Here is a 14,190-nt window from a genome sequence, read left to right on the forward strand (position 1 = left end):
GGAAAGTGTCTCTTGTTTGATAGGCACAATAAATCACCAAAGAACTTGGACATTTTCTTTTTTGGAAAAATAACAATTGCCCGTCTGGAAATTTAGTCAGGCAAAGTGAATAGAGGTGTAAAATGATGAATTGGCTTTGGATTGAATAGGGATTTCTCAATTTGTCAAGTCAAAATAAACTGATCCACTGGAGCTTATTTTTCCACTATTTATCAAGATGACTTCTTCACTTCTAAAGACAGACGGGAAACCCTCAGCATGGATCCTTTGAGGATGCCATACCTCGCGGAGGAGAAGGATATAATTGAGGCCACCTGTTCAGAAGGCACCAAAAGAGAGTTATTTTGTGGAGGTAAAATCCTTTCCAAAGCAGTGATGCTAAGTTTCATTTACTGGTTAATAAGATGGAAAGGAAATGTTTATGTATTCTGGTTTGTTTACAAAATATAGAAGAAAATATATAGGTAACAGACTGTGAACATAAAAAAGCTGAACAGAAAACGATTGGTTGTGAAGGCTCGTGTTGTGTCAGATTGTTATATGAAATTATTAAAACCACACTTGCATTTCGATGTTGCCAACAACTAACACAAGAGGGTGCTGCATCATCTGTTCACTGTAGACATGTTTGTTCAGTTCGTGAATGGCTGGACATGAAGACAGGGCTGCTCCAGAGGTTGGAGTTCCCAGTAAATCTACAGGGAGAGCCTCTTCTGAGAGATTGTCTCTTTGTTATGTTATGTGAGTAGCATGAAAAGTGCTGAGCACTTGCTGGTATGTTGGGGAGGGGAGAAATCAAGTGTGACATATTGTCAATGTAACTAAATGACACTTTGACATAAATAACATTTTTGAATAAAAGCTGCAGAGGATAACACAGTTCATAGTTTTGAAAGCACAAATACAGAAGCACTGTCTGTTGGATATTTAGGGTCTCTAGTAACACAATGTATGATGATAGGACAGGTGTAATTTTACATGAAGGTCTCACCTATATTGCAGCTTTAACAAGACAGCATCGTGTCACAGATAATTATAACAGCCCCAGTGTCAACCAGAGCTGTGCACAATGGAGAAATGTGGCAACATGTGTATTAATCAAGTGTACAGTGTTGTAGATTTCCACTGCCTCCAACAAAATTGCAACAGATGGTAAGTAATTAAAAAACATATGATAACATCAGGCACATAATTGGTACACAGAGTGTACATTTGTCTGTTTTAATGCACCAGGTCTGTGCATTAAAAACAGACAAATGTGCATGAATGAAAGCATGAATGAAGGTATGGAGTGTTTGTGTGCTAGGAGAGTGAAACAAGCAAGGTCTGATGGCAGAAAAGAAAAGAGGACAGGGGTAGCATTTGCCTTTTTGGGGCCCGAGGGAAGATTTTGCACTAAGTGGCCCCATCTACACCAATTGTTTTTTGACTTTTACAAACGTGGGGGCCATTACAAAGCAGTCAAAAATGCACTGAAACTAGACTCAAATTGCTAATTTGCGTGTTTGCTTTTGAAAAGTGCTCAGGGAAAAGAGCGTAAACATTTTCAGTACAAAACATCCTAGAGGTGAATCACGAGCAGATGACACAAAGCATCAATTCATGGCTCATTGTCCAGGTAATCATAGCACCAGAGGTACACACACACACACCCACACACTCAAGGACACACACATTCACACGCATGAGTCTGGCAGGGTGCTGGATCTTCCTTCCCAATGACAGATGGATGGGGTTAATATCATAATTAAGCACCTCAGCCGACAGTTCCTGTTTACCGCTCGGTTGCTAGGCAGTGACATCAGCTGATCCCTCCCTCCTTCCTCTCTAATCCCTTCCCTCTCCCTCACACTCCCTCACACAAACACACTCTGCTCTGTCTCCCTCAGATAGGCAGCGCAGACGTGGGCAGAGTGTGGGGGTATAGGAAGAGGAGAGAGCGGGAGGATAGGTAGTAGTGTGTGTGAGGCTGTCAGACAGCATGGTCTGGGTCTGAGGACAGCACTGGAAGACACATCAGCAGCCTCCAGATCTCCATGTAGACCAGTGTGGTGACATCCACAGATCACCCGGACCTGTCCACCCATCAGCACCTTCCCAGGACAACACCCGCCTCTTCCAGAGAAGCAAGAGGAGGAAGGGGACGACGAGGGGGGTGGGTCTGTTCATCTTCTTTTTTTTTCTTTTCTCAGTTTTTTGGTTTTGGGAGTAGGCTCCGGGCTGGACCGCATGCATGACACAACGCAAAGGCGAGAAACCCACCATCAGCATCCAGGAGCACATGGCCATTGACGTGTGCCCTGGCCCCATCCAGCCCATCAAGCAGATCTCTGACTACTTCCCCCGTTACCCACGGGGCCTCCCCCCTGTCGCGCCCCACCAAGTGGGCCACTCTGGGCCCCTGTGTGCTGCCCTCCCAACCACCCCGGCTGCCGCCGCCTCCACCACCGCCGCTGCCGAAAGTGACCGCCCCAATGAGGATAAACCAGACCGGGCTTGTGCAGGAGCCTCCGCCTCCTTACAGGCCACCAAGAGGGATGAGGAGCCAGATGTGGAGGGATACGACTCAGATGACTCCAGTGAGTGATTTCCCCTCTTGTCGTCTCCATCATGCTGTTTACCATGGTGTTTTCCAACATTTGACATGTGTCTATCCCTTTTGGTTCTTCCAATCCCCCTTCCTTTCTCTTATTACTGCATCTCCATTTTGGCCACCGGTTGCCAGACATCCCTCCAGCCGTGTGGCTTTGTGGCTTTATCTGTCACCTTTTCTTCTCTCGGCTCGCCGTCCATCTCTTTCTATCTGTAATCGCCTGCCGAATGTGTGTATGTGTGTGCATGCATGTTGTGTATCCCCGTGTGTGTGTCTCTGTGCTGCAGCTAACTCTTTCCTCTCAGTCGACAGACAGCCAACTGTTGCTGCTGCAAAGAATACAGCTCCCCCTCCTCCTCCTTCTCCTCCGCTTCTGCTCTCCTCCAACTGAAAGGATGATATGTGTGATTTTATTGGAGCAAATGATTCCATATGTATGTCTGTGCATATGTGCATTCTTCATATTGTCACTGTCTACGGGGTGCTCGGTACTATACTGTCGATCAGTCTCACAGGGCTGAATGATTCATGGCTTCTTGGTGAAGCTTCAAATTAGTCGCAGTTTTGCGCTCAGCGGAGTCTGACTGCATCTGTAAGCTCATCCACATATTGTGTTGGCTAGTGACAAGACAGGCCAGTTCCAATTGTGCGAGCATATTGTTTGTCTGTCGATCTGTTTTTGTGTTAGTTTCCAAAGCATAAAGATGTGTGTGTGTGTGTGTGTGTCTCCATCACAGAGGGGAGGCTCCTTTGAGAAAGCCTTTGCTGAATGTCATTCCTTTAATCTATCAGGTCTGAGTGGATGAATAATAATGTAAATGAATAACATGCAGCACAGCTATTGGAGCAAGAAAAGTCACATAGAACAAAATTTCTACGTCCTGCAAAACCATGTTCTCTCCCAGCAAACATGTTCACTGATAGATGATACGAAAGTCCGCACCAGTGCGGAGAACTCGAGTAAATGTAGTAACAAAATGAAAGCTGCTGCTACCTGCATCATTTTACAGACCTTAGGATCTGTGTGATAAAGTGCTTTCTATTTTAGCATTTTTTTTGCCTCTGAACTTGGCTCAGCTGCAGCTCACTCTGAATAACATGTTGCTCTTACGGTGCACAAAACAGACAGCTGCTTTACAGTGTGTTTATATCTGACTGTAACAACCCTTTCTAGAGGTTTGTTGCGAGTGCTCTCTGCACAAGAGACTTGTGATTGCAGGTTAATGTGTGACAGCAGTGCAGCTTCTCTAAGAGATAATCCATGCAGAGCGGCATGCAGGGGGGGTTTAGGTCATCTCTAATCCAGAACTGGACAGGAGGGGGATGGTAGGGAGCAGAGTAGGCAGGTCGGGCCTGGCAGATGTTGCTCTATGACCTCTGCCAGGCAACCAGGAAAAAGAGATGATGCATTCTCCTGATTTGTGAGAGCAGTCCTCGATTAGTGAGAGACTTGACTTCTGTAGTCAGATATTACTTTCTGAGGGTGCTCTTTTGCTTTTAGCAAGCACAGCATGGTGTTTTGAAATGTCTTTGTTGGTGCATGTGAAGTGTGTGGGATTTATTATTATCAACTGCAAAGTGATACTTCTGGTCTCTCTCAGGCTAATAGCATACTGCCAAGTCTGCATTGTCAACCAGGTCTGTCCCGGTATATGTTATTTTATACTATTTACGTTTACCCATTTACATAACCAGATAACATCTTTATGTTATACACATTGAATTACAATTAGTTACAAGTATGTGTACCTGTGAGCCTGATAAGAAATCCATCTTTGTTTTTCTGTGCTAAAGGCAAATCTGGGTGGAACACACTGTTGTCATAAGGTGAGATAAAGCACAAGAAACCTGGGGCTGCTTTGCACTTGTTGCTCCAATGTGCATCCAGGCATACAGGAGATAAATTCAGTCTTGCCTAGGGCAGCTGTGGCTCAGGAGGTAAAGCGGGTCGTCCATTAGTCGCAGTGTTGGCAGTTGGATCCCTGGCTCCACCTGTCCACATGTCAGCTCCTCCTGTCTATATGTCGAAATATCCCCTGATTGTTCCCAATGGTCATGCCAACTGCCTTTGCATGGCAGCTCTGTGTGTGAATGTGTGTGAATAGGTGCTTTGCAGGAAGGTAGGTAGGAAATCGCTTTATAAGTGGTGTCCATTTAACATTTCCTGCCATTATCATGGGGACAACACCCCAAAAGTGTCTACTGGCAACACCACTTACTGATTGGGAAGAGTAAAAGGTTCAAAAGTCATTTTGTCAGATCCTCTAACAATGTCTGAAACCGTCTATCCAACAGTGGAATCGGAGACGAGAGCCTGCATCAGCCATTTTATGTAACTTTCCAAAACAGTCAATCTGACAATCACAATGGTTGACCAGGTGTGCAGAGGTGCAACACTATGAATACCTTTGAGGTGAAACTTACCAATAGTGTGCACCATTGTCCACATTTGTACATTTCATCCAGACAATACAAATGCATGTTCTTTTCAAGGAAATTGAGGAGGCAGTGGGATGCAATCAGTGGCCATTACAGACAAATGAATGCCTTTGCACCTAGACCTAAAGCATACTGAGGTCTTAAAGATGATTTATTAAGATACATTTACAGTTTGAAAACATCTTAATCGAATGCTTCTTGGTTGCACTTACACTTTCTTGCCTTGTCTCGAAACCACAGTTCCCCTCCATTCTTCCTGCTAATAAGGCAATTAGACACAAACATCGGCCGGAGCGTCATCTTAATGATCTTACAATCACCTGAAGAGTCATCAGTGATGCATGATAATTACAATGTCAACTCCACATCCCCCAAAAAAGGCCACATGAGGAAGGAGTGTCAAAGTAACTATGCAACTATAACTAGCAGTTAATTGTAAATAAAAATGTTGGTTGAGCTTTCCAAAGTCTGAGTCATTTGCATGCTTATGACCAGCCTCACGACAGTGTTGATGTGTCTAATGAAGTCAGGCACTAAAATAGACAAGTACAAAATAAATGCGGTTGTTTGGGTCAGATGCAACCCAAATAATCAAGCTGTTGCTGCTACCATGGGATTTTGAAAGGAGAAACATAGTGTATAAACAAAATAATATTGCAGCATATCAATCTGCTTTAAGGAAAGGCTTCACACACTTTTTAAGACCTGCTGTGCATTATATAGAAAAAGCCACAGCAGAGCATTTTTACCCTACAGGTGATATAGAGGTTTTCTGTGTCTGTAGGTTTTTGATCAAGGAAGCTTACATTGTTACGCTCCATTTAAATCAGTTTAATATTTAATCGTTTGAAAATATATTGGTGGACATTCATTTTCTGACATCAAGACCTTCTAAAGCAAGAAATGAAATAACTTATAAATATCATCAAACTGTAATAACAAAAAAGTACAGTAAAAAAAAAACACACCACCATCATTGGCTGGATTTCAAACAATGATGAGACTTCATACTGGGAGGAAGTCAACTATTTTGCAGAGCGGTGCACAGCCTACTGCTCAGCGTCAGCAAAACCAAGGAGTTGATTATTAATTTTTTTTAAAAAGAGGTGATGACACATACCCCTGTCTACATCAGTGGAGCTGAGGTGAACAGTTCAGCATCACAGAGAACCCACCATGGTCATCTCACATCTCTACGCTGGTGAAGAAACCTGAGAAAGAGCTGTATTTCTTATGGAAACTTGAGAAGCCTAAATTCCCATGCCAAGTTCTAGTTAACTTTTATAGAGGGGCAATAGAAAGCATCCTGACTGGAAACATCACAAACTGGCATAGGATGTGTATGATCCAGGACCGGAGGGCTGAGCAGCGGGTGATTAAAAACAACTCAGAAGATCATTGGCACCCATCTACCAAGCATCAGTAAAATAGTTTTGTTCCTATGACTTGTTATTTATCCACAAATCTAGTGTATATAATTTTGTACATAATGTTTGCTTATTGTGAGTAGCATAAAAGGAACTAAAACTTCAGTCTACCTTGTACCTTGAAATTACAGCAACATCACAGATTGTTGTTGTGAAATACTGTGAAAGATACAACTGCTGCCATAATGTACAGTGTTGAAAGACTTGCTGGAGCCAAGGCTATTTGATAAAAGCTCACTATAAAAGCAAGGAACACATCGTATTAGTTTTGAAGACATAAGAGCTTCAACTGGAATAACAATATTGAAATAGATTTTATAACCACTTTCTCCTGTCTCATCAACTTAGGATGTGCATGTTTTCAACTTCATTTAATCTTGGAGTGCTAGTAAAGTTTTAACACACTTGTTGTGAGGCTGATCTGATAATTCTTGGCCTCATACATATGAGTCACACGCTGAGGTAAAGTAATTTCTTCCTCCTGGCGGCGCAGCAAGGGGCGCTAAGATGTGAATGAAAAAGCTGCTTCAGTCGGAATTTGTTTCAAAACCTGATTTAGAGAGGTAACTTTCACCCTGTTGCTGCATGAAATGTAAGAGAAAGAAACTCTCTTCTTCCTGTTGTTTGTGATTTAAAAGAGCCAGCGCTGCCCCAAATTGGCTCTTCAAGGTCCTGTGGGACTTGATCCAGTATCTGCATACTTCCTCTGGGGGGACTCGGGCGGGGGGAGTGGAGAGCAGTGTGGCAATGTTCTCCCGTATGTACCAAATCACAGAGGGACCACTCAGTGCTTGCTAAGAACCTGCTGGCTAATCTGCATAACAGCAGTATTTTCTGATTTATTGTGACTCAACCTTGATTTTAATTGAAACGGAAAAGTGCATCACCCACCAAGTGTCCCAGCTCCCCTGCGAAGGGGGGTAATCAAAACCAATTGGACATCCGGATCTCTGCCACATCAATTAATGGTTGTTTGTAGTGGGTGTAGAGGGCCACGTCCCTGCCAGGGCCAGGAGAAATTGCCAGTGTGACCCACATGACAGAGCAAGCCCTTGTGTTTTTGAAAGATAAGCCTCAGAGCCATATGTGTTGACAGGACGAGCGCAGGTTGGTTGGGAGAAAGACTTGGTAATGTCTGCACACACAGGTCTCCCCTGAGATGTCTTGCTCTGGAAATACTGCTGTCTCCTCAACACAAGACGTGAGCTACAGTGTTTGTTTGTAGATGTCAACTGGTGAGGAGAGATGCAGTCAGAGAAGGGAGGGAAGTGTCTAAAACAAAGACAAATGATCTGTCAGAAGGAATAAATAAAATCAACCAAACTACACTCTATATTTTGTGTGTTATTGAGGATAATGGGGATTATATAGTAAAATTGACAGAATTGCCTCATAAACCTCACAACATCTTTGGGGTTTTGGCTTAAATGAGATGGACCAGAGAGTGTAGACACAATTATAACCACAGTTTCAATGGTGGATTGTGTTAGACGTCAGACACAGTCAAACTGAATCAACAATAGGGAACAGTGATATACATGACTAGGGGTGGGAATCACTGGGCACCTCACGATTCGATTTGATTACGATTCAGAGGGCTGCGATTTGATTATAAAACGATTATCGCTGCATCTTGATGCATAATTTCTTCCCTGGATAATTACTATGCATTTAATTTGAGCATTAAAATCCAAAAGAAACATCTCATAATTAGCTTAAAATGACTAGTTTGCATCCCTAATTTACTTTATTAACCTCATCTCCATGGCCCGTCAAAACTGAAATTATTGTACCAGATGTTCTCAACATTTGACTAGTAGGTTAGTTAGTAATGACTGCTGATAATTAATATTAGGGGTAACATAGGGTAAGACACCATTTTTTTTTATTGTGTTCAATTGATATATATATTTACATTAAGGGGAGCCTTAGGATTAGTTATGCAATTGTTCAGAGTGAAATATTTTTATAGTTTTTGGTTAAAGTAGTAAAATGCTAGATTGGTATGTTTGGGGTAACATGCCCCCCAGTTGCCGTGCCCCTTCATGGTTGATCGTTTGTAAAATAGATGTTATTTAGAAACTGGATAGACCCTTTAGACTTTATAGGAAAGCTAATGACAGAAGGCAATCTTACCCCACCAGCTGGGAAAAATGCCTTTCTCCTAAAATTTACATTTGATTAAATTCGAATTAATTTCTCAACTGTAGGTATTTATTTTACTTTATATTATGTTACCCTAAGCATGGCCATCTCCAAGATACAAAAAAGAAGAATCGATTATTTCTCCCACACCTATATATGACAGACATTTAACAAAATATGAACTAACAATTGATTTATTTCAAAGTTAAATTACTTTTTAATAAAAGTGTCCATATTACTTTGTCTCACGTATTCAATACCAGCGATGAAGATCATAGCTCAGTCTTTTTCCCTAATCTCCCATGAAGTGAAATTCCTAATGAGCAACTGCAATGATGCAAATCCACAAACTAATAATATTTTGAAATATGGGTCTTCTTTTTACTTCACTTGTTTACTTGACCTGTGCCATATGTATGATAATTATATAATAATGGTTTATTTAGCACTTTTAGATGAGTGGGGCCAAAATAGCAAACGCTGTCACATTTCATATCCACAGGAAGATGGATTGCTGAGGGTGGTGCTGCACACCTGCCTCCAGGTGCCTGAGGAAGCCTGAGCAATGCACCTGATGGTTTGCTATAATAATTTGTACAGCCTCTCATACTACTTTGTCCGTGTTGATCTGTTGTAGAAGGAAAATAACGAACAAAATACTCATATTCAAATCCAGTTTTAAACCAACAGAACTTTATCAGTGTGACTCTGTGCTATGGCAATGTATGGACCCTGAAAGTCCATTTCTTAATTATCCTGTTTTCATATTGTTTGACTAAACATAACATCACGTAGTGCTGTCAAGATGTGAAATTACCACACAAATAAATAATTTGACAATATCATATATTGGCAGATATATGATAATAAGCTTTTTACATGAACACGTGGCAAGCATAAAGAACCCTTTATTCATAAGGATACTGAAGAGTTGTGACAAAAATATATACTGAGTTGGATACTTTATAGTAGAAAAATACACTTGTCAGCAGTCTCTGGTGGACAAACTATATAATAGAAACCGTTGTTTATAAATGATCTCAAATGTATCTTTAGCACTTCTGTAGTGCAATTGATTGCTTATTGGCTGGCATATACTGTATGCTTATACAGATGTATGTGTGATAATCTAATATCGGTTGATGTTTTGGCCTGTCCAATTGATTGGTCCCCCCATTTTCAATGTTGTTAATACTGCACTTTTCAAGTGAGATGTATCACAATAGTTTTATCTAATGTTATAGTCAGTTGGTGGTAGAGATGCACTCATACGATCCACTGCATGGATTGTTATCGGCACCAATATTGGCCTTATTAAGAAGATCAGGTATTGACCAGATGTGCCCCAACTGTGATGATGAATGAGGTCAGGTGTGCTTCAAATCAAAGAGGTTAGTGCAGCAGTGCTTTCTTCCATACAGGAGTATGGAGGCAATGCACTCTGGGGCTCTGCCATGTCGTGCAGAATTTTAACTGATTCTAAAACAAACTGGCAATCTGAGTAATGAGGCTAAAACTGATGTGATTTTCTTTCTAAGCCTGCAGTATGCTCTCTTTTGCCCAGTGAGAGCACATATCCTCACAAACCTGATGATGCCAGAAAAAGACATGTCTGCTCAGTTGTCAGGTGCAAGAGAAGGATTTAATATTCCCCCATGTACAATCCTCATTTACAGTCAGAAAATCAGGATTACTCACATATTTTTGTCTTTTCTGGGTTTCTGATAATATGCGCAAAACTCGCAGCACCAATTCAGAGGCCAAGTTATATTAACACAGACATCATTCATGTGTCAGTAGCAGATAACTGATGCCACTTGAGGACACTGGGTGATAAAAGGCCCTTGCATTTTTCAAAGAGAAAACATGTTTTAGGAGACAAACAATTCACCAAAGTAGCTGCTCATTGCAAACAGTTTAGCAGTAATGTTACTGTAAATGTTTTCTACTAAAAACTGTATTCCTTTAAGGGCAGAAGAGTAGAAAGTGTGTGTCAAACCATGTGTTGCCTCTCCCAAACCAAAATCCATTTCCAGACCTTTGCAGAACGTAGGGCTGCATCAATCCAGCTGAAAACACCCCCTGAGCCTCATAACACTGAGTTCATTGTAAAGAGTGATTTCAGCACTGCTGTGCCCAGCACAGTAGAATCCTATTAAGAGTCTATTTGCAAGCTGTCATACAGTAGTAATGAGTCACTGTAGTGTCCCATGTTTTCCTGTGACTAACCCACCACTAACAAAACGGGCCAGTTGTCAGCCTGTTCACATTATGGGTTATTATTACTGGTGCTGTCGCTCAACAGGAGCCATCAAGTGTTTTAAGTTAGCAGCAATTCTGCTTCATCAGATACAAACTCTGCCTCTACCCTCCCTTCATCCCACTAAGCACATTATGTAATGATAATGCCAGCTATTACACAGATCCATTTGGCGTCTGGAGCTGTCATCAGAGGGGAGAAATTTATTTTGGCTTCAGTTTGTCACACTTTGCATGCACTCATTGAGGAAGTGTGTTTAAATATTGCTGGAGACATGGGCTCTTAAAAGCTTTTAGTGTTTGGATTGGTTCATCCCCTTTACCGAGAAGCAAAAGAATGACTTCATTTGCCTAAATTAAATCCTTGTGTCTGACTACATCTGTGTCAACACCAAGAGATGAATCAAAACTTATCTAACTGAACCACAGCTGTATTAAGTGGACACTCTGTCCACTGAAAGTCCATCAGTATTAGATTTGCAGCCTCAAAGCTTTCACATTGTTACAAATGATTGGCATTTGCAGTTAAGCTGATGACTATATTCATATGTAGATTATAAATATTTATTGTCCAGTAACTTGGTCATAGACGTTTACGTTTGCTAAAATCATTTACTGTAAAAAAACAAACAAACAAACCAACAAAAAAAAATAATGTTGGTGTAACATATCTGATTTTATCCAAAGTTTCCTGAAGGCACATTTTCAGGTTTTGTTTTTGGGTAACCTTTCCCTCGTTGGCAGTTGCTGGAGCCAAAGAAATGAATTGCAAAATTCAGTCAAAGTAGGGGAAGTCTGGCTGGAAGTAAGGCTGAAAGGCAGTCATTTCCAGCAAAAAAGCTCTGTTAAAACCAGTGAATTCCACATCCTGGCGTTAAACGCAGATAAATTTAGAAATTAGCTAGTGAAAGTTGAACATATACATACAACTAATAAAGAATGTTTGTATATAGTATATATAGTATGTATATAGTTTTTTGTGGAGACAAAACTAGAGCTTAAAGAAGAGTGGATATTAGGCTTCCATTCATAAGGTGGAAACAAACACAACTCCAAATGAATGCTAATGTTGCTCTGTGTGTGCTAGATGATTAAATAGTAGGGGTGTGTCGAGACATTTGACCCACAAGACGAGACGAGACACGAGACTAGGTTCACAAGATTGAGACGAGACGAGATTTAAACACTATTTTTAAGAAATCTTCAATGCTGAATTACATGAAAATTTTGAGCATAAATAGTCAATTTCTTGCATTCTGGTTTCCTGCCAAGTTTATGGTGGAAATATTTTTATTTATTTAAAAGGACACTTCAGGCGGCAGGTGACAATTTAAAATCTAAAATCAGAATCAGCTTTATTGCCAGGTATGTGTGCACATACGAGGACTGTGACTCACAATGTGCTTATTCATACAATAATACAGTAATAAAATAAATCAGACACAGGCTACAGTGTAGACAACACAAATATACACACTATGAACAAAACACAATACATATTGACAAATAGTGCAGTGAGCAGAGTGTAAAGGATGCAGGAGTAAAATATTATTATCATTATTATTATGTACATGTCGGAGGTGGATGTGATATATAGGTACACATTCACATACATGAATACATGTACACAGTGCGATGGAGCATAGTGCAAAGGATGTATATACAATATGACAATATAAAACTGATGATACACGGAGCAACTTTTAGAGCAATCATGCAGGGCAACGTTGCTGTCAATGGTAATGAGTAAAGATTACTACCGTAATCCCCTTCCCCCACCACTCTGCCACCTGCCCCGCACCGCCGCTATCCGTTCAAAACATTGTCAGACTTGCCACCAACAACATTGCCCAGCAACATTGCTCAAAAAGTTGCCCCATGTATCATCAGCTTAACCGAAGGAACAGCACTGAAATAGAGAAAGGTGAATAAATAATAAGTGGTAACAAGTAAACGGATGGCTGATTAGAGAGTTATTGCACAGGGGTTGTTCCTGACACTGTGGGTCAGAAAAAAAGCTGTTCATCAGAGTGATGTCTTGTGGGAAGAAACTTTTCTTGTGTCTGTTGGTTTTGGCGTACAGTGCTCTTTAGCGCCTACCAGAGGGGAGGAGCTGGAACAGGTTGTTTCCGGGGTGAGATGGATCTACAGTGATGTTTCCTGCCCGTTTCCTGACTCTGGAAATGTATAATTCCTGAATGGAGGGCAGGTTGGCACCGATTATCTTTTCTGCAGTCCTGACTGTCATTTGTAGTCTGCTCCTGTCCTTTTTGGTGGCAGATCCAAACCAGACAGTGATGGACGTGCAGAGGACAGACTGGGTGATTGCTGTGTAAAAGTGAATCAGCAGCTCCTTAGGCAGGTTGAGCTTCCTGAGCTGGTGCAGGAATTACATCCTCTGCTGGGCCTTCCTGGGATACGGTGGAACCCAGAAACCTGAAGGTTTCCACAGCAGACACAGGGCTGTTGAGTATGGTGATGGGGGGCAGAGTGGGGGGCTCCCCCTGAAGTCCATGATCATCTCCAACCTTATGCTCAAGGTTGTTCTGACCAGAGAGCCAGCTGATCAACCTCACTTCTGTAGGCCGACTCGTCACCATCCCGGATGAGGCCGATAACCTGATTAGACAGCAGTGCAGAACTGTTCAAACCTCCACATGTAGCTGAAAGATTGTTTTTTGTCTTCAGTTGTTCCATCATTTGGTCTTTAATAATATGTAAAAAGTTGTGTTCTGTCAGTGGACCAATATGAGCTCAGCTTTGCCCAAAGAAGCTTGCTTTCATTCCTCAGAGTCTCTCTTGTTAATCCCTGGGAAGATGCCAAACTCATGTTCAAAGTTTTTGCAACCCACCTCAGCTGGATCGATAACGGGTCGTTGCCCTGCTTTTTTGGACTCTTGGAAGCCACATCTTAGAATTTCAGTCCGTCAGTTGCTGCAGCCGCAGGAGGGGAGACTCAATGAGGTACAATACAGCTCTGCTATGGAAAAACCAAAGACTGCAATGTCTGGCCTCAGAGTGGAGTGTTGGACTGAAAATGCTTTCTGAGCTCACCTGGACTAATACCAGCCAGGCAGGAGGATTTCCTTGTGTAGGTGTATTGTGTGTTTTCTTTATTGTCTTCTAAAGTGGATTAGAATCTCTTGGGGTTAGGGATGTCTGTCTTGCCAGATGGTCTACGTTCAACTACAGGCTTAAAGATTATGTATGTAATCTCTAATCACACTGTACTAAACTCAAAGAAAAATTACATTTGTTTTCATGGCAATTTAATACATTTTCTTATTTTAAATAGGATGACTTCAAAAAGAAAAGGCCATGGGATCA

The 14,190-nt window shown here is 41.5% G+C and overlaps 1 protein-coding gene across 1 annotated transcript in view; it reads left to right on the top strand.

The window, feature by feature from the left end:
• Nucleotides 1-1,880: 1,880 nt before the first annotated feature.
• The window catches only part of doc2b (double C2-like domains, beta), a 126,465-nt gene continuing 114,155 nt past the window's right edge, over nt 1,881-14,190 (top strand). Inside the window, exon 1 of the mRNA XM_038709404.1 lies at nt 1,881-2,579. Within this exon, the coding sequence (XP_038565332.1) occupies nt 2,234-2,579 (346 nt within the window). The 5' untranslated portion in view covers nt 1,881-2,233. The remainder of the gene's footprint in view (nt 2,580-14,190) is intronic.

This window comes from Micropterus salmoides, unplaced genomic scaffold (genome assembly GCF_014851395.1).
Source record: "Micropterus salmoides isolate LMB-PRFRI ecotype aquatic unplaced genomic scaffold, ASM1485139v1 Ms_hic_scaffold_9, whole genome shotgun sequence".
Classification (NCBI taxonomy): Eukaryota; Metazoa; Chordata; class Actinopteri; order Centrarchiformes; family Centrarchidae; genus Micropterus; species Micropterus salmoides.